The 21,038-nt window shown below is 38.5% G+C and overlaps 1 protein-coding gene across 3 annotated transcripts in view; it reads left to right on the top strand.

Annotated features, from left to right (window-relative positions):
- The window catches only part of PIK3R1 (phosphoinositide-3-kinase, regulatory subunit 1 (alpha)), a 50,483-nt gene extending 36,763 nt beyond the window's left edge, over positions 1 to 13,720 (top strand). The window contains exons 1-10 of one of the 3 annotated variants that reach the window (XM_010021140.1): positions 3,104 to 3,119; positions 6,656 to 6,758; positions 7,430 to 7,528; positions 7,653 to 7,833; positions 8,306 to 8,431; positions 9,447 to 9,589; positions 9,874 to 10,050; positions 10,155 to 10,223; positions 12,462 to 12,632; positions 13,086 to 13,720. In XM_010021140.1, coding sequence (XP_010019442.1) covers positions 3,104 to 3,119; positions 6,656 to 6,758; positions 7,430 to 7,528; positions 7,653 to 7,833; positions 8,306 to 8,431; positions 9,447 to 9,589; positions 9,874 to 10,050; positions 10,155 to 10,223; positions 12,462 to 12,632; positions 13,086 to 13,275 — 1,275 coding nt within the window. In that variant the 3' untranslated portion in view covers positions 13,276 to 13,720. Of the gene's footprint in view, positions 1 to 3,103; positions 3,120 to 5,158; positions 5,265 to 6,655; positions 6,759 to 7,429; positions 7,529 to 7,652; positions 7,834 to 8,305; positions 8,432 to 9,446; positions 9,590 to 9,873; positions 10,051 to 10,154; positions 10,224 to 12,461; positions 12,633 to 13,085 lie in introns of those variants that run through there. The other 2 variants (XM_010021139.1, XM_010021136.1) reach the window with 2 other exon arrangements.
- Positions 13,721 to 21,038: the final 7,318 nt, after the last annotated feature.

Genomic DNA, 21,038 nt, shown 5'->3' with positions numbered 1-21,038 from the left:
CCTTTTAGGGTCGGGGAGTGTTAAAATGTGTGGAATAGCTTTGGGTGTGTGAGATTAAGGTGTTTCATATCACAGGAAGGCAAAGAGGAAAGGGGACATGGTGGGAGAGAGAAGGGACATGGTGGCACTGTGGGCAGAGAGGCTGGTGAGGAGCTGAGGGAGAGCTATGAGTTTAAGCCTCTAATGGCCTATGCGCTAACTCAAGTTGAGCTGCTCCCTGTAGACTGACTATCCTAGTTTATTCCTGTTTCCAGGCTTGTAAACTACACTGTAGATAATAGCTCAAGCTGCAAAATATTGCAGTTTTAAGAATTAAGATGTAGGGTTTACTTTCACAGGGTCATAGCTAAAAGTAAGGTAATAAGACTGCTTTATATGTAACTGTACACTTACTGGGGATGGGTTGAGAGTCTGGGCAGTATCGCCAACATGCATACACTTTGCACTTAGCTGCATAAAATATTATCAAGCATACTAGCATGACAGCCAGCACCAGGGAGTGTGAAGGCTGAACTTTTTCCTTCCTCTTGGAATCCCAACACAAAGTCCCCCTGGACTGCTGTGGTGGTCAGGCTCAGCCCATAGTCCTATTGGTTTTGTCTTAGGGACACAGAAAACACTGTAGGAACGCTGTCCCTCGTCAGGACTTTACTGCATCACACCATGCATAGGCTTTGCTAGACTGTGAGCAGTGCTGAGCGTAGTTTGGGGCTTGCAGGAGGCAGTCTGTCCCGGGGAGAGCTAGTGCTGCAGAGGAGGGATGTTGCGCGTCTGCCCATCACCCGGCAGAGGGCTCCCCTTCTAAGCTAATAAATTCAGGCTTTGTACCTGCTTTAGCGGACAGCAAAACGCTTTATTAATCCCCATACTTAAGAATGCTGCTGTATTCTTGGTTCAGGTTTTGACAGTAGCCTATGCTTTATGTTTCTCAATACCTAGTTGAATGTATTTGGTAAAACTGAAGCATGTACAACGTTACTAGAATTTTGTACAGACTGATACACATGTGTGTATTTGTATGTAAGTGTGTGTAACACAGCAAGCCTGTCAAGCCTCCATACATCATTTTTTTGGGGGGGAGAAAAGAAAGCTTTATAAATAGAAGAACACAGAGTATAACTGCAAAAAAGATAGTAGGCTGATGACTTTCTGTACATACAAATCAATAGATTCAATGGACACCACTCAAGGTTTTGAAATTCAAATTTACATTTAATAAATGTTAAGATAGAACAATTGTGTGAAAACGCAACTGTGTGCATGCTGTTATGGTTTTTTGACAAGACACTCGATTCCCTTCTGCAGAATGATTAGGAACCCATTTTTACATAAGGCACTGGAATAAAAAAAATAAAAATAAAAATTTACTTGGGAACAAAGCCTTATCTTTTATCTCACTGTTGGTACCTGTGCTTTTTAAAATTATGAACAATTCAGTGAACCAGGTTCGGGGTGGTTTGGGTTGTCTTTTCTCCTTTGAGAGTATGTGTGCTGTGTATTGTCTCCCTATAAACCAAGAATTGTTATCAACCCCTTCTGCAATTTTAACAGTAAACAGGAGGCATAGCAGTAACTGTCAGAAGTTGGATTAGTGCAGAAACACAGGTTACTATCTCCATTTGACGTAGGCTGTACATTTATGGTTGTGCTGCATTAAATTATATCTAGAACTGACAATTGTTCAAGCAGGCAATGGCTAAAATGAGAAAAGTAGGGGATTGTTATGGGTGAAGTTAATCAATCAACTGTAAAACATCAAAAATGTACTGCAGATATTTGGAGTTTCATTACTAGGTACAAGTGGTATTTTGTAACATAGGAGGATTTTGGTAGGTGAAGTATTAAGGAGGTGAACACTTTACAGTACCATTTGACTGCCTTAAGGAGCATAAGCACATCTCAAGGGATGCAGCTAGTGGAAGTTCTCACAGTTTCCAACAAGAGGGAGGAAAATATTAATGCCCTTCTCTTCTTTGTCTGAACTAAATCTTATGGTCTGCATCTCTTTTCACTTTGAATTTATTTCCTTGTAAAAGTATAGCTGGCAGAGATGTTAACCTCTGTAGGCAAAGGGGAGTGGGATCTTCAGTTGCTGCTCTGTTCCTTTAGCCACTCCTATTTCCACCAAACACTAAGGCAAGGAAAATAAATTTTACCCAAACTGCTCCCTCTCTGTGCAGTCCCTTTTCCCACTTGCCTGCCCAAGAAATGAACAATCCTGATGTACTGGAAAACACCAAGGATACAGACAGGTGTTTCTTCTGTTATTTTCAGTTTATAGGAAATGGATAAAATGCCTCACAGCATCACACCAAGGGTCTTCAAGCAGCACCTGTATTTCTGCTCCAGCATGAGTGTGTAGGAGGTGATGCTGTGCTTGCAAGCAGGCTATTCTGCTTGCAAGGGGCTGTTCTGAGAGGTGCAGCTCTTTTCAAGAAAGATTTTGATTCTGCTTTTTTTTCAGCAGTAAGTTAGGAAGCCACTTCCTGTATTTTTCTGTTCATGGCAATTTTCTCAACTTTAAGACTGCGCTCAGCAGCCAGTGACAGAGACTATTTTAAGGCCTCTTACAATGGTCTTCTCATTTACTTAGCTAAAATGAGCAAGTTAGCTATGCATTGGCCACTTGTTAGCTGATGACAACTTTTACTTTGAATCTGGCCCCCCCTCCCCCACCTGAAATCCCTGGCTCAGCAAATATTTGAACCTGCCCAAGTTAATCATGAAACTGAGATCTTTATCAGCGAGAGACGTGCAAGCTACTGAGGGTGGTGGCTTCTTCTTTTTTTTTTTTCACAGTACTAAAGTCAGGTTCACTTTTTAATGATGAACCAGAGTAAGTGGATACCTCCTGCACAGCACAGAGCTCTAAGCAGTTGAGACAAGAGAGAAGGCTTGGATTTTTCTCACGGCATGTTACAGCTCTTTTAGGGATTTTTATGGAACATTGGTAGAGCAACCTTTTTCCAGATTTTTTTTTCCTTCATTGCTTCAGAGAAGCTTCGTCGTAAAAGGAGGTTTTGGGGGTATTTTTAAAGCAAGATTAATTTTTCAGGTTACTGGATTATATTTTCAGGCTGTATTACAAGGGCAAGCATTTGTGATGCATAATTTACAAAGTAAGTGATTTTGAATTTCTTCGTGTGTTTTCTTCATCACCTTGTAGAAGTACTGTACTATAACTGATTACCAGGTAGAGCTTTCATGGTCTTAAGATATACCAATGAAAGTGAAGTATCTCAGTACTTCTCCAGGTTATCTAGAGAATGGGTAATTGCCTATCTGCCTCCTGTCTTTTCTTGCCTGAAGCTAGGCTAGTCTGAGCTGAGCACTAACCTGATAATATAAGTGTGGGCAGTCCAAAATTTGGCCACCAGTGAAACCCTGGAGAAGTAACTGTTCCTGAAAGCCTTTATTCAAAGGAATAAAAAATCCTACTGATCCTACATGAGATCTAAATGCAGCAGTGTAGTCTCTGTAGGAAATCTTTATAGCTTGATTTAAATAATTACCTTGGTAACTCAACTGTTTGGGTAGCAGGTGGGCTAAACCTCCACGTTCAGTGTTTGGACTTTTGTCTGGGATGATTTTAACTATCCTGTTTCATTTTGGAAATGGAAGGAATCTTCAGATCATGTCTACCTAAACAGGGAGGGGAGTCTACTTCAGAATGAATTTAAGGTTGTTAATGTACAAAGCAAACTTGCATGCATTTTTCTGTAGCTGTTGGTACTCCAGACATGTTCTTGTATGTTAACGCTTGTTTAAAAGGGTAAGTTGCTGAGCAGCATGGAGGGGTGTAGATATGTGTGAAATATTTGGGAAGGATATAAATTGTGTTAATTTTTTTTAATGAGTATTTGTGAGATAGAGCACATTTCAGCTGCACCAGGCTTTCTTGTGATGTAGGCACAGATAGTTGCTGCAGCTACTCTTTGTTGTGGTTATTTTTGGCATCTGGTTTTCTGCCCCCATAGATTATAGCAAGTATGAAGCATTCACATTGTTTTACATAGCATGCTGCTGTGGAATTAATAGTCTATTCTGTGCATGTTTCTTCCAAGAGGTCTGAGAGAGTTACAGCCAGTGATGGGGAGAGTTAAGAAGGAATATTTCTAAATGGTAGGAGGACGCTGATGACATAAAGTCAAGTGAGGAATGAGACACTGACAAAGGACTTTCGCCTTTAAAAACAATTAACTTGATAAATATCTCAATGAGAACAGGATAGAGAAACAGTGTGAAAAGGCAGACTAAATCTTGTATCCTGACAGACTGGCTTTTTATGTTCAGCAAAATCACTTCTTAAGATCTTGCTCAGTTTTGACTTTCTTCCATGATTTATGACAGTATTTGGGGTTTATATTAAAAAAGGATCTAGATCAATTGGAATTGTATTTTATTACACAATGATATAGGGGGAAGATATCTCGGCAGTAAGCACATTTTATATGATAGTATCAAGTGTGTCAGACCTGTATGTCCATTAAAATAATAGAAATCTGCACAGTTTAAAAATATAATCCATGTTTCATTATGTGGAGATACATATGCCTCTATATGTGTGTGTAAACTGAATGTGTAATACACATACACACAGAGTCATGCTCTTTTCCTTTCTGCATCTTTAATATGTACATTAAGTCCAGAAGCCTAAGAGGCTTTTTGAACTGTAAACTTCAGGCATCCAAGCAGGAGAGTGCAACTGAAATGTGACCAACCTACTTCTAAAGGGAGTTCTGTGTGAGTGTGCATGTGTTGTGTGCGCCTGTGTGTAAAAGCTACGTGCTGCAGCATATCAGCCTTTTGTCATCCTGCCAGGATTGGACTGTACCATGCTGCAAAGTCGGGAAAATGAGACAGGAACAGGGGCAAGGACAGCCCGGTTACTCTTTTTCTTTTTAATACCAGGTTTATATTGCAGTTCTGCTAAATGTAGATTGTTTCTGAAACTGAGATTGTTTTAAGATTAATGTAGAACAAAATGAGGAAACAGGAGTGGTCTGGTGACATTATTTTGACATGATTGGCTGAAGATTATGATGTAATAGGTTACAGTGCAGCCCCTTATAGGTTTTAAAATGAATTCCAAGACACCATTACAAAGAGAGCCTGACTCTTTTCTTGAATCTGAGCTCACTCAGTGAAACTTATACAAATGTACAATACTGTCTGGAATATGGAAGAACTGGATATAGAATATCCTAAGACAGATATAAATTGTGGCACAGACTTGATGTTTTACATAGAAATGGATCCACCAGGTAAAACTGCCTATCTTATTATGGAAGACTTAATTCATTTTCGGCTTTACAGTAGCTGCTGAAAAATTTTTAGTGGATATGTAGGATTTCTTTACTTTGTCATTAATACAAATAGTTTTTCCTTCTTTTTTTTTTTTCCATAAATTAGAATTAGATTTTGGTTTAGTGCATGTTATTAAAATCTTAACCTGTAGAAATACCTGTATGCTTACTTAATTTTTACTGAATTTACCTGTTTCTCTTTTGATTTTATTCTGTTAGATGTAGTCCTAATTCTGCTGTTGTATCCTAAAAATTTTGTATTTCTGTTATTATTTTTCCTATCTCTGTTCTATTGATCACACTGTAATTAAAAGGAGATGCTGTGGTAACAGTGTTATTTCCTGAAACAGTGGTTGCAAATGATTGTTTTGTATTGTTTGAGGGGGAAAAAACCCCAACTTTAACATCTAGCAATATTAATTAAAGACCTGATTTTAGATCCTTTTATTATATCATATAAAAATACTATGCTATATTGATGTACATTGTAACTTTAAAAGCATCGTCTTTTGTAGCTGGTCATGATACACAGGACAGGGATGTCTGTAAGTAATGATGTACTTACTGGAGGACTAAAAGAGCCGGGTTGATTTTTAATCCTGATTCCAGTGTAGTCCCCCTTGCTACTAAGACAGGAGTGCTGCAGTATCTTCTCTGGCACTCACTGGTATACGTATGCAGCTTTGACATTGAGAAAAGGGGGATGTGGTTTTTAATCAGTTCTAGCATTTGGAACACAATTTAGTCTGTAGAATACTAAGATTAACACAAGGGATATTTGGGTCACTGATGAGTTTCTTGAAGTGTTGGTTTTGGCAAATCATCACGTAGAATGCTGAGGATCACAAAAACCCAATTCTTCCTTAAATATACAGTATTGCTGTGGGTTTGCATCGTTTATTACTCAGGTTCTAGGTGAGGAAGCAGCAACATTCCTTTAAGATCATTACATAGGAGGGGAAAAAAAGCAGTTTTACGTGTTTTATTATTTATATTCACCTGACCATAGTGAAAGAAGGTAGAAGCAAACTTCAGATTTTTTTTTTCTCAAATGCTTTCTTCACAGGGGGAGAAGGTATGGTGTTATATTTTGCTTAAAATGTATTATTGCAAAAGTAACATACTGCTTTTGAAACAGTACATCTTTATTGTGGAATTGTATTGTTTTCAGTAAAATATCTTAGTTCCTCTAATGTTTTTTAAAGATTGTTAGTAACAGGAAACTCTATTTTGTGACTTTTTTCTTCTTTTTCTCTCATTCATGTAATAATGTGTAATTTCAAAAAATATATGGTCAGATTTTCAGTGAGTTATAATCAATTTTCTCTTTTTTCCCTTTTCATTTGCAGCACTGCCTCCTAAGCCGCCAAAACCTAATACTGTAACTAACAACAGCATGAATAACAACATGGCATTACAAGATGCTGAATGGTACTGGGGAGATATCTCAAGGTAAATCAGCTCAGGACATGTATTTCTTACGTTCTTGCTATGCTATTTTGTGTACATGCATTATGCTTAAGTATCGAAAAATACAGTTCTAAGAGACAATTTTAGGATATTTTCCAAAACAAATGTATTATAGTTGGTTTTAATCCAAACATTACTAAAAAGTTACTGGCAGTCAGATAGAATGTAGTATGTGAAATGATTGTTCTGTTACTTTAATACATCTATATGAAATGCTAGCATGGCAGGACAGCACAAAGAAATAAGTATTTTCTTCTTGTCTTTCATCCAGAACCTCAACTGTAACCACAGCAGTTAACAAGCCAGACTAACAAGTGCCATATATTAGCAACATTTTTAACTGTACTATATATAGGTATGCTAGACCAGTGCTGGCTGCTCCAATTGTGCAGGCTTGTATGAACAAGCAGAAAGACCTTTCCATGAATATAGTTTTGTCCAGCAGTGAGAGGACATAAAATACACCATTTTTATATCCCAGTTGTTCTTTAGCAATGTTAAATAAGCTATTAAGTAACTGTATTTATTAATAATGGAGATCAAGAAGACTTCTTAAACCCACTTATTCTAAACCAGAAGGTTTTAAAGCACAGTGAGAGGATAAATGAGTGAGAAGTAGCTGAAATGATTGGTTACTTTTGCTTTCATTTTAGAGAAGAAGTAAATGAGAAGCTCCGAGACACTGCTGATGGTACCTTTTTGGTGCGAGATGCTTCAACCAAAATGCATGGGGACTACACACTTACGCTAAGGTAAGATTAGTTACAGTAGGTCTGTAATACTTGCCAGTAAATGCAATACTGCATTTCAAATACAGTGTTCTTTAGGAAGTAGTACTTGAATTATGCCTAACTTTTCAACAAACTTTATTTGCAGGAAAGGAGGAAATAACAAATTAATCAAAATCTTTCATCGAGATGGAAAATATGGCTTTTCTGACCCATTAACTTTCAACTCTGTGGTTGAGCTAATAAACCACTACCGGAATGAATCGCTAGCCCAGTACAATCCTAAACTGGATGTAAAATTACTGTATCCAGTATCTAAGTACCAGCAGGTAATTTCATCTATTTTCTTTGTGTTTCACTTAAATACATAGAAATTACTGCAGACTGGGCAGTCATTTACCATTAAGAACTTCAGCTCTGTTAAAACTTGAAAAAATGAAGTGGGCATAAAAATGTATATTTTTGTTTAAAACCAACTCTAGAGTTTACGTAGAAATAATTAAAACTTTAAATACTGCAGATGCATTATTAAGAAAAAACTTATGTTAATAAATATCCCAGTCATTATGATGAAATATACAATTTTCAGTATAAAGCTGAAACTTGCAATGCAAAGTTGCTTTTTGTCATTTATTTCTCATTTGCATATTATGCATGTAGTATGTTATATCTCCATATTTATGAAAGAGGAGTCACATTTCCATGTAACTGTCTAGGCATTTTTTAGCAGTTCTATCCTGAAAATCTATGCAATAGAATTGTTTCTTTATGGAATATCTTTCCATCTGCTCACCATTCCAGGATCAAGTTGTAAAAGAGGATAGCATTGAAGCAGTGGGAAAAAAATTACATGAATATAATACCCAGTTCCAAGAAAAAAGCCGCGAATATGACAGACTTTATGAAGACTACACAAGAACATCTCAGGTGAGCTGGGTTTGAAACCAAAGATTTAGAATATTATTGTAAATTCATGCTGCTGTCTTTCTCCAGCCTCATCTTTCTCCCTTCTGCCACCGCTACCATTGCCTAAAAGAGGAAACGTATCTAATGTGCTTGCTCAGTATAGTAGAATTGCTTATTGGTGTCTGAGAAGTCACCACCTGTAACCTAACCCATGCTGTGCCCAACTCCCACACGTGCATCCAAAGCAAGCACAGAACTGTCCTGATTCAGCAGCCCCTCTGACTACTGACCTCATCAAGTTCTGAGTTACAGTTTTCAAGGCACATTTGCAGGGAAGCATTGCATTTTATTACTGATTTTTGAAGGGTCTGGTTTCACCTATGCAGAGTAGAGATGACATGTAGATACAGTGCAGGAAAGAAAAGCTTCCTCTGTCCATCTTTCAACTTAAATCAATTATTAGCCAAGTCTTGAAGTTCCAGTGAATTTGTGCGGTTTTACAGACCCAGAATCAAGACTGCTTCTTAAAATGTGCATGAAATATGCCTAAAAAATAATTGAAGAAAGATGGAGAAGTGCAGGCAACTTGAACATTTTAAAATTATTTAAAAGACTTGACTATTGACTAGCTATGTAGGGGCAGGAGGAGGGACTAGATGACATCTTGAGACCTGTCCAGGGAAGTACCTTACACTTTTATTTCAGAAAGCTGTATGTGCCTCTAAGGACATTAGTTAGTACAAAGGGCAAAGTGCATTGCCGTAAGGCTCTAATCATCACAAATAAAATACAGTTATACAGAAAAAATTATTGTAGCTCTTTGTCTAGCAGTTTTTCTTTCTTGGAAAACCCCATCATGATAGCCTTTTGCACAGGTCTGTTCTCTCTGTGCTACAAAGCTCTGCAAACAGAATGCATTCTGGTAAAGGGATATTGAAGTCTTCTTTTACAATATACTGAAGTGTTTCTGTGATGCAATGAATATATCATCCCCTCTGTCTGATAACAACTGTAATGAAAAATATTTTATTTTCAGGAAATTCAAATGAAAAGAACAGCTATTGAAGCATTTAATGAAACAATAAAAATATTTGAAGAGCAGTGCCAGACACAAGAAAGATACAGTAAGGAATACATTGAAAAATTTAAGCGGGAAGGAAATGAAAAAGAAATACAAAGGTCAGTATTTGTATTTGCATTTCAAATTGTATGATTTTGGAGAAAGAAACAATGCCAAATATAGATCTGCAAGATTGCAAGTTTGAAGTTGTTCATCAGTTGTTCATTTCATATCTACCCCATTTGAAACAAGAGAAGCTTCAAATGAGGTAGATGCGAACTTGCAAAATTTCTCTACATCCAGAGAAATAATCTGTTTTCTTAAGTGTCTACACCATTGAATAGCAGATTATAGAGTTATGAATAAGATACCGGAGTGTAACCTACCACATTGTTCCATTCAGAATCATGCACAACTTTGAAAAACTGAAGTCTCGAATCAGTGAAATTGTGGACAGCAGGCGTAGATTAGAAGAGGATTTGAAGAAGCAAGCAGCTGAGTATAGAGAGATAGACAAGCGTATGAACAGCATTAAGCCAGACCTCATACAGCTGAGGAAGACAAGAGATCAGTACTTGATGTGAGTATCATTATGAATTAACAGAGCTTTTTAAGCATTTTTTTAATTGGTATCCAACTTCTATGACTAAAAAATAATTTTATTTATTTGTAATTACTGTCCAGGTGGCTGACTCAAAAAGGTGTTCGTCAAAAGAAGTTGAATGAATGGCTTGGAAATGAAAATACAGAAGAGTGAGTATTAAAAGATTTAAGTATTTCTGGTATTCCAAATCATCTTATGTTAAAGTGAGATTAAACATATTTAATTCCTGAACCACACAGAGGAAATTTTAAGCCTAGGTCTCTTGAACAATGCATGCTGTTAAAATATGGCAGCCTGTATAATGCAAGTATTAGACAGGATTCTGTCTTGCAGCATACTCTTCATTATTCAGGGAAGTACATAATCAAGTTACAGTAGCAAAGCACTGGAGTGTAACCTGTGCCTTTATTCTTATAGGAAAATGAAGGTCGTAAGGTGTTTGTATCTTATAGAGATGCCGTATGGATAGATAAATTGTTCAGAAGGTCTCCGGGGCATGGGGCAGGCTTTTTCCAGCTTTCAAGCATTGGTACCATGGTGCTATCTAGTATAGAGGTACCCACGTTAGTGTATCACATTGCTATTGGACATGATAAAACTGTATAAGCTGAAGAGTGGTCCTTTTCTGGTTTTGTGGTCTAACTAATTTTTCCGGGAAATGGCAGGATAGTATTCTGACATTCAAGCAATTCAGTTTACTACAGGTTCTGACAGGAGCTTGACTAATGAGTATGTTTCACTTCATTCCTGGGAAAAAAACAAAAAGCATCTGGGTGCTGTGAATGTAGACCAAATGTAAACAAAAGCAGTCCACAAAGTAGTATCAGGCGTGTAGTAACAGTGAAGAATGAACAAGTAGAAAAATTAGAAAACCGAAGTTGTCTGAACATACAGCAAAAGCAGCAGACTGACAATGGCTCTTCAGTGTATTTACATTCTAGCCTTGTCCACATCTCTTTTATTTTGTCTTGGTTTATTGAGTCTCCTACCGTTATCCTGGAAATTGTGCATCTCTGCTGTGGCTGTACTGGTAGAAGCAGGGGATAAAAATGGCATACACATTCTAAAGTTTACTCAGTTACATTCTATTGTTTACTCAGTCTTACCACAGCTCAAAGATGATACGATGGAGAATATGTAGGCACCTGTTTCCAGTGGTATTCCCATCACTTTAAACAGTAGACAACGAACAATGCCAGGCCATGGTTTTAATGTAGCATTAAAACAGTAAGTGTAACTGTTTAAAGAAAATCTTTCTTTTCTCTCTCTCTGTGACTTTCCTTGCCAGTGAGTCTGGTAAGTGCTCAGTAAAATATCCGTATAATGAGCAGCAGGTAAAACAGGAACCTCTTTCTCTATGCTCTGGTTGAAAATAGAGCCACTGCTGAATGCATTTGAATATCGTGCAGGACAAAAGAGTATACAATGGGATAAGAGACCTAGAAAGAGTCTAGGTCTCTCTAGAGACCTTGTCATTCTTCTTGTGTGAGATTGCTGATTTCTGTAGGCTACTTTGAGAATCTTCAGAAAGATGGAACGGGGAATGAGTAGGAAGTCATCTTTTCTTAGACCAAAGAAAATTGATTGAGAACCTATAATAATACATTAGCCAAACACAGAATGATTGCAATCTGGGGAGGAGAGGCAGGGCACACCAGTGCAGGCTGCTGTAGGAGTGGGGAGCTCTGGGTCTGCAGAATATCAAGGTGGTTGTCCACACAGCTGAACCAGAGACATCTTCTTTCATGCTGGCCTTTAGCTCAGAGGGTTCTTTATAACTCCGAATCAGCTTTATAGTTGGCGGCTGTTTTGGTAGAGAAGGCCCTATACTATATGCTTTTGTCATTATCTAGGAATAAGTTGAGAAAGAGCACTCTACTCTTCCACCCTTTCCACAAAGCCATCTCCCCTGTAAATAATTAATCTGTCTACCTGTACAACTGCTCATAGCTTTCCCAAGCAGCAGCTGTAGTTGATACATTGCATGGTTTTTCACTGCTGACCAAGTGTTCTGATCATTGGAAATAAAGCTTACTCAGAGGGGATTTTTTTTGTTGGGCTTGCTATTTACCAAAACAGTTAGCCATAGTAGAGGTACTGATGAGGTTGCAGCAGATTCTGAAAAATAACACAGCATCCTTTTATATACTTTTTCAGATTTACATGAGTGTTTTTAAAAGAAACAAGAACCAGAATTTATATTTCATTGTTATGCAGTGGTTTGAACAGTGGTTTACATGGTTTACATCCCTACTTTTACCAGGAAGGCATTCTAGTAACCACTGACTTTATTTTTCTTTCTAAAGTAGTATGAAATTGGGACTACTTAATTCATGGATTTTGCTCTTCTGTCTGTTTCACAAACACTTTTTATCCTGTTTCGACAGCCAATACTCTATGGTAGAAGATGATGAAGACTTGCCCCATCATGATGAGAGAACATGGAATGTGGGAAATATCAATAGAAGCCAAGCTGAAAATCTTCTGCGGGGAAAGCGAGATGGAACATTCCTTGTTCGAGAGAGCAGCAAACAAGGCTGCTACGCCTGCTCTGTTGTGTATGTACCCTAATTTGTGAATAATGTAACCAACATTTGAGGCACCTATCTTCAGCTGGGGGCAGATAGACATTTGAATATGCTTGGATCCCATTAGACCTTCGGGCTTAGCAGCAGACTAACAAGTCCTGAGGCCATCCTTATTGCTGCATCATTTCTTTCACAGCTCAGACCTGTGCAACTCCCACAGATGAGCCTCATGCAAAAGAAGGGAAACCAAAGCATGGATGCACTCCTCTCTGTGCAGCTGCTAAGTACTGCCTATCTCCTCCCTCTCTAAGCTAACACAACATCTGGGAATTAGGGTTAAACCTAGGCTTTTACCATTATCCTACCAGAGAATACAGGAATTCTATGTAGTGACTAGAATCTTAAAATTTATTGCCAATACCTTACTTTCTAGTTTAACTTTACCAACAACCAAAAACTGTTTGTGTTTTTTTCCCTCTTTAGGGTGGATGGAGAAGTAAAGCATTGTGTGATAAACAAAACACCTACTGGATACGGATTTGCTGAGCCGTATAACTTGTACAGCTCGCTCAAAGAACTGGTGCTACATTATCAACACACATCACTTGTGCAGCACAATGACTCTCTCAATGTCACACTAGCCTACCCGGTATATGCACAGCAGAGGCGATGAAGATCTTAATACTCTGGGTTGTTTGGGTTTTTTCTAAAGAAAAGATGTGACAACATTGAGGCCTCTGGAGAGAAAAGGCTCCTTTCAGCCTTACTCAAGAATTTGATCTGCAGTATCTAAGCTGTCTGTCTTCAGATGGGACTAGAGCTTTCCTTCACAACTGCAGTGGGAGAAATCACAGTACTAAGCTGTGAATGTATGTTTCTAATCTGAAGTGCTTTTTTTTTTTAATTAAGAAAAACACAAGAGAGAGAAATCCAAACCTGATCTCCCTGCAGGGACATAGAGGCCTTTAAGCTTGGTGCTTGTTTACGACCACTTCTGAAGCTTTACCAGCTAGAACATTGGATTCTCCAGACACAAGGTATAAGAGGTCTTTGTCATTTGATTATTGGAATTTTCATGGTCACAACCTGGCTTGGATTTGGTGTTTCTGCACTCAGTGGATCCAGACACACAGCATTGTGGATTTTTTGGTTTCTGGTGAATGATATGTAGCAGAATGGCACTTTCATTTCTAGGGGACACTTTAAAAGGACTTCAGTTACAGTATGTTGTTCCGAGTACTTGTAATAGCAAAGTGCCAGGAAGTGTTTTGTTTAGACGTTTGAAATCCAGTTTTAAGAATATAAAACTGAAGAAAATGGGACTTTCAATGGCATACAATATGATTATGTACATAGTATTGGATGACTAACTATCATGGATGGAAACTATCAATACCAAACTGTGTCTCTTTTCCCTTTTCTGTTTTGCTGAAAGCTAAATTCTTAGACCATGCTATGCAATACTGAATTTTCTTTAGGCTGTAGTCTTTTCTCAAGCAGATCTACAGGTTAAGCTTGGTTTTCTTTCTTGTTTCCCTGTCTTCTTTTTCCTTTTGTTCTTTTGCCTGAGAATATATTTCCTGATGATTATATTTTGTTACTCATTTTGTTGTTTGTTTGTTTTTTGTTTTGTTTTTTTGTTTTTGTTTTGTTTGTTTGATATGGGGGTTTTTGTGGGTTGTTTTTTGGTTTTTTTTTTTAATGTACAGGAAGCCAGCAACAGTTGGCTTCAAAATTAAGACTATGAAATACTTCACAGTTTTCTTTGTATAGAATACTGAGCTACTAGCTCAAAGTTTTAGGAGTTAGTATTTTTTTTTTTTTGACTAAATATGTTGTTGGGCAGTGCCTGATAAGCTTCAAAGCTGCTTTATTCAGTAAAAAAATATATGAACATTATGAAACATCACTGAGTCCAACAATATTGTTTCAGAGATATCTTTAGAATGCGGTACCACGCTGTTTGCTTCTTAAAGCATTTTGAACTTCTGTCATGATTGTCTTTGTATTTGGAAGACGAAAAATTGTGTATCCTTCTCTGATAGCAGTTGCAGAAAAAACAGGGGATATTTAGCTATTGGAGAAGATAGTTTGGATCTTAAAATGATTCCATTTTTCACAGTAAATAAACGACTTCTTGACCTACTGTGGCAAAATTTTTGTCAGCATGTAATGGTATTTTCATTTCATATGAAGGAACTTTCTCTAACCTGTTGCCTAGGTTTGTTTTTTTGTATTAGTATTGTGAAAAAGAGACTCCCACCTTTACTGAGAATGTTTGGATACAACATGGAGCTAATTGAGACTGGAAAATGTTTTTTAAATCATTAGGTTATCACATTTAACATTTTGGATTTATTTTCATAAATTTGTAGGCTGAGACAGTATCGAAGTGAACATTTTTATAATTTCAGGCACCAGAGACTTACAGAATCATGGTTGAGTTAAAGGAAACGAATACATGAATCCCGCTAGTGCAAACTTAGTTGGAATTCTGGGATAATTTACTATGGGTGGTTTGCAATCGTTACTTACTGTCCCGACCACTAAGGAAATTCACACATTGCAAACTGATAAAGTAATGAAGTTCAGAGAAATTTTGGAAACATTTTAACTAAGTGAACATACAAATTTATTCTTCCCCAAGACACAAAGGCATGACCCATTACTATTAAAGAGAGTTGTACACAAAATTAAAAGAGTGAGACCCATGGTGTTCTCTCATAATAGCTCTGGTTTAGAGATACCTGTGTTCTAATTCAAAGTATCAAGTACTTATTAAGCTATTGGAAGTAATAAGAAATTTGCCAGTCTCTGGTAGTTTTCATATTGTTTTTGATTTTTTACATTATTCCTTCATTTCTGAAGCTGTAAAGCTTTTGATTTTATTTTGATTTTGTGCTTTTTTTTTTTTTTTGGCGAGGGGGTTGTCTTTGCTTTCCTATAGATGTGATTCCTGATACAAATTCTGGTAAGAAAATAAGATTCAACCAACATTAATGTTTCAGGATAGTCACAACTTACAAAATTATTCTGAATATTTTTTCTCAATAGAATTTTAGTCTTCATCCCTTCCTCTACTCATTCCACACTTTTCAGGCCTGTAGAACCATGTAAATTTGATTTACTAATAACTGGTTTTTACTATGAAAAGCACCATCAATTACTCTATCATGCCAGTTATACTACTGGGCTTGAAGTTATAAATTAGTTCGATATACAGTTTAACACTTGTAGCAATCCAAGATACTCTTTTGACGTATATTAATTTTTGAATGTTAAATATTTTAAGAGTAAAATTGTATTTTTTTCTCTATAAGCAAAATATATGTAATCTGAATTGATGTTTCACGTAGCATTTGTCAAGAAATTTTATTGTAGTTAAGGCATTTGGATCTAATTTTCCTCATATTAAGAAATCCTCTGCTATGTCAGTGGGCCTTATCCTTAGCATGCCCAGCCAGTATGGAATATAACTTGTTCCTGTTGTGCTCTTCATCTGTGGTTGTAGCAGAGAAAAAAAAAAATAGTGTGTGTACAAATTTGGCACTTGCTTTTCTTGCACAAGCAACTATGAGAAATAAGCACTATGTTGTGGGGATGAGTGCTTAAGACTCTTATGGGGATATCCTGCCTACACAGGGTCTGTGCAATTTGCAAGGATCACTTACACCCTCAGATTGGCATCAGTGGGTTTTCTTTGGTACTTACATATTGCGTGGCCTCTGCATTTCCCTCCCTGCTTAATACACAGTGCTAAGTCCTGCCAAAGGCCCTGTTCATTGCAGAGTTGTTTGTCCTTAATGTACCATATTGTTCACTCCAGTTTTGATTTGATCTCAGACTAATATATACAGAAAAAAAAACACATGGAAAAATGAAGAAACACAATGTTTTTCTGTATTTCTAATGGCATGTATTTTTTCCCATCCAAGATTATTCAAGGGCGGGATTTATTTGTTATGTATTTTTGATTTGAAGTACTTTTGGTTTATTTTAAATCCCTGAGTTACGCTGCACTGCAGCATCACTTTCACAAGGCCTTTGAAACATATGAGACATAACACAGAGAACCAAAACCCACAAGCAAAATTAGGAGTTTCTGATCTCCCTAAGTTTAAATTTGAATTGGCAGGTTTGGGGATATGTATCTGTGCATATGTGTGCACAGTTGCTGTGTTTATGTATGAATAGATACCAGTATAGGTGCATTTTCACCAAACATGATCATTTTGATGAATTCAGTAAGTGATATAATTGACTTTGTTTAAAGACACACGCACATGCACACTAGACCTTTGTGAGTGCAGCATGTTTCCAAATGCAGTTAGAAAACTGAGTTTCTGTGTTGTTGGATATTTTCTTAAAAAAAAAAAAAAAAAGCTTGTCTGTATGGTTCAGTTATCTAAGAAATCTTGTCAAGCAATCTGTAAAACCAAATCTTAAATTTTCTATTTGGTGTCAACTGTTCTGTAGTGAAGAAATGGCTTTGTCTTGTAATTGGCAATGAAATAATAATGCTTGGGAAAACATTCTGATGCTTCTAATGGGGAAAACTTCTGCCGATTTTCACACAGTGCTTTTGCTATGCATGGTATTAAGTTGGGAAAGTGAATCCTGATACTATTTCTCTTCAGGGTCACTTTAGAAATGGGCAGCTCAAACCACAATGCCTCCCATGGGACAAGGTTCCAAAATGCAACATTTGATATAGAATCACGTTGGATTTACTGCAGTTGAAAACTAATGTGGGCTGAGGGAGTTGGTAACACTGCATTGTACTTGTCCTAATGAGATTGCATTAGCTGCTCAAGATGCTGCTACTTTTTTTTTTTTTTTAATTCTTGTTTTTAAAAATAAAGCTCTGTTCTGTTAAATGTCTTTAAAACATTAAGATTACTTTGTTTTTAAATGGTCTTTGAGGAGGTGGAGGGTAAAGTGGGTTGGAAATTGCCTTTTCAAGGCAACAGTGTGACAGCATGCCTCCTTGAAATTTTGTTCAAGCTATAGAGTTGATGGAGCTGTGTCTTGTTTTTAAGTTGCTTTAAAAATTGTACTAAGTCTTCAAGCAGAATAAAGGTTGTTTTGAAACTGCATTTGAGTTATTGAGTCTTCAGTAAGAACTGAACTGTCTGTTTACCAGCATCCTTGGCCTACTTTTCTTGTCTATATATGGCCTACTTTGAAAATGAGGCCCACATGCTCATATCGTTAGAGCAAATTAGGGAGCAAATAATTTCAGCTGACTCACAGCCATCTTGTGAACTGAATGGAGTAGTTGAGTAGCTCCAAAATAGTTTTGTGTCAAGCAGTGGCAAAACAACAGAACTCATTTCATACTCTTGCAAAAGCAGTACAATGATCTGCAATCTGCTTTTTACACTGCAGATGAAGTTCTGGTTCTTCTGAAATCAGTATGAGTTTTGCGACTGATTTCCATGAAGCCAGCCTGTCAGTCTTTATAGCTGCAAGTCATTTACCAGCTTCATGGCTGCATCTAACTGTGAAAATCAACATGAAAATGAAGAAAAGGAAGGAGGATGGGACTGGGCAAGACCAATTCTGAGCATTTTTTTCTTCCTCTCATTATTGGTATGTGTTATCTGATCTCTTCGAGTCCATTCATACCTTGCCTCTGCCCAAAGGAGAGGTCCTTTGAGGAAGTCAGCCAGCCACTCTGGAAGCAGAAGGACATTGCTATTCCCATTCTGTCCAAGGTTTCCATACAAAAATCTGCCCACACTTTGCTTGCAGTAGTCACACAATACCGCCTGACTTAAGGTACTCAGGTAGGACAGGCTACAACATTGCCATTGGCCCTTACGGTTTCTCACAAGAAACTTAGATTGAAGGCCATTACAGTATTTTTAGCCCACTTAATAGAAAGTAGGGCTAGATCACCAATGAACGTGTCTGTTGCAGTTTTTCTCAGTTAGCAAGCTGATTCTTTTAAACAGACACCGAGTTTATCTTGTTCCTGCCACCTGAACTAGTGTTGAGCAACACAAATGATTCAGCAGCTATAGAGCTCAACATCTAAAAATAAGGTTAGCTAGGTCATGAATCACGCATTGTCCATCATCAGCTATTGAGAGAAATTAACACTGGCTGATCATAATCAGCAGAACTCTGCAGTCCAGCAGGTATCTTGACGGTATGATACGCTGTAGAGAAATCACTCTTAGCAGCTTGGAAAAACAGTTTGCAAAAATGTCATTCTGGTTTTGCTATCTGCAGACAAACACATCCCTGCTTTCCCTTGCTGCTTTATTGCTAAGACTCAATGGTCATTTCTCATAGGGAATATGAAAAACTGCTTAAATCTATCTTCGTGCAGCTACAGGTGGGTGCGATAGGTTTAAAGGCTTGGGAATGCTCATTGTGAGTTTTTTCCTTCCCAAGCCACTCGAGTTGTGTGAAGTCGTGTGTGAGTAACTTCACCAAAGCCCTCTGTCTGAGCTGCGAAGCCAAATAGGGAACAGGAGATGTTAAAACTTCCCACTGCTGCCTTCTCCAGGCTTCACTGTAGGGACAGGTGGCATGGGCTGTCCTCAGCCCCCAGCCCCAGCATCCCATCCCAGACCCAGCACCAGGTTCACATAGGGACTCCTCTGGGATGATCACATCTAGGATACACCCAGCATTTACCCCCGGGGTCTGACACACCACAGGGGCCCTTGTTCAGAGGTATAAACTGAGGAAATGGCAAACAGTGAAGTCCTGCCGGCACCCTGTTGGGAAGAAGGGTAAAAATAATCAGTTGTGCTTTCCCTGCAGGACAGCATGCAGGGGAGCGGCACTGAACACGCTCCCCGTCAGTCGTGGGCTGTACAAAAGGCACTAGGCCTTTCCCATCACCCTGGAATGACAGAAAGCGTGAGCTGTGGGGCTGCTGCAGAGTACCTGGTTCTGGTGTCTCTTTCTTTTTTAATCCCTTGGAAGGACCTATGTCCTCAAATACGTAGAGTGCCAAAAATAGAAACTGGAGGGACCTTCTGGGTGAACAGATCCATCGATCTGCCACTATTCAAACTCTGGATAATCTTGGCAGGGACCAGCTTTTTGACCTCTGAACAGTGATCAGATAACCAGAAATGTCCCAACACTTCTTTGAAAAGGCAGGTTTTAATCCATGGCTGCATCAGGCCGTGTACCCCGCCAGAATGGCAGTGCAAGGACACCTCTTGTGAGGTGTCCTTACCTCTACAAAGAAACTAACTTTGCATACTAAAAAAGGCGGAGTTTAGCCACTGATTTAAACGTGCAAATATTGACAGGAGAAAAATTTTAACTGGTAGCACACAAAAGGATCTAAAACTTGCCATTCTCAGGTCTTTGAACAAACAATATTGACAAAACCAGGCATAAATATAGTTAATTCAGGTGCTGGTCTCACTGTCATGTGTCTCGTACTCCTAATTCCTTAGAATCTATAGCCTGAGAAGAAAGGTAATGAATTCATACCTGAGAGCATTTCATCCCTTATAAATGGTTATTTCCTACACAATTTACTTTATTTTTCCACAACTCTTGTGCCTACTGCAAACCAAGTATTCTGTGAAGGTCGCTGCATTAATCCTTTCCATTTTATACTTCCATGTTGCAGCTACCCAGAGTACTCCAGTAGATTCATCCATGAGATGGACCTCACTGCAGGGAACCGTGTGGCTGGTGTGTGTGACAGGGTGGTCCACCATACCTGCCTGTCCTGTACCGCCACAGTGCTTCTTCCTGATGCACTGTTTCATGTGCCCTCAGGCCTGCCATTGCACTCAGGGGAACAAGGCGTAAGCTTCACCTGTCCAAAAGGTGGGTGTAGCAGCTCTTAGCAGCTTGTATGCTGTGAGGCTGAATGGGAGCAGAGACCTGAAAGAGGGTGAAGTGGAAGTATGAGAGGAATGCAAATCCAGCAGCTGTCGGAGCCAGAGGTGAAGCCAGCCATGCCATACCAGGGGACAGAGGTGAAGGGAACAGCCTTGCACCTCTCATCACACCCTCTGGGCAGGAGCAGGGACTGCTGGGGCTCCAGGCACTTTCCGCCTTCCCTGTGAAATCCATGCAGGATTATTGTTCTATTGGGTGAAGTCTGACACTTTAAATCCAGCAGCTGTTTGTACGCTCAGGCAATTTGCAGCTCTTCCTTTTTTGGGGAAGACACTGAGGTTGAGCATTTTGAGGTGGGATTCATCTCATCTAATTTTAAGCACCTAAAAGAAAGGCTTGTCATCAAAGCCATCTGGTAATGCTCTCTCCACAGAGAGAGCCAGGCAATTCCCCAGTGTGATTCACCCCACCTACCTCAGGCACTATTCTTAGGATGCGGTGAATCATGCTCTGGAGTCACTCCATTGACTGGAGGGGGAGCCCAGGCAAATGGCTTATGCTAGACATGAAACTTTAAGGTAGTTAAGGTTAGATGAACTCATTCTTTTTCCT

This window comes from Nestor notabilis, unplaced genomic scaffold, assembly GCF_000696875.1.
Source record: "Nestor notabilis isolate BGI_N333 unplaced genomic scaffold, ASM69687v1 scaffold29078, whole genome shotgun sequence".
Lineage (NCBI taxonomy): Eukaryota > Metazoa > Chordata > Aves > Psittaciformes > Psittacidae > Nestor > Nestor notabilis.
Note: the sequence above shows the minus strand (reverse complement) of the source record. Positions and strands in the feature narration are given on the sequence as shown.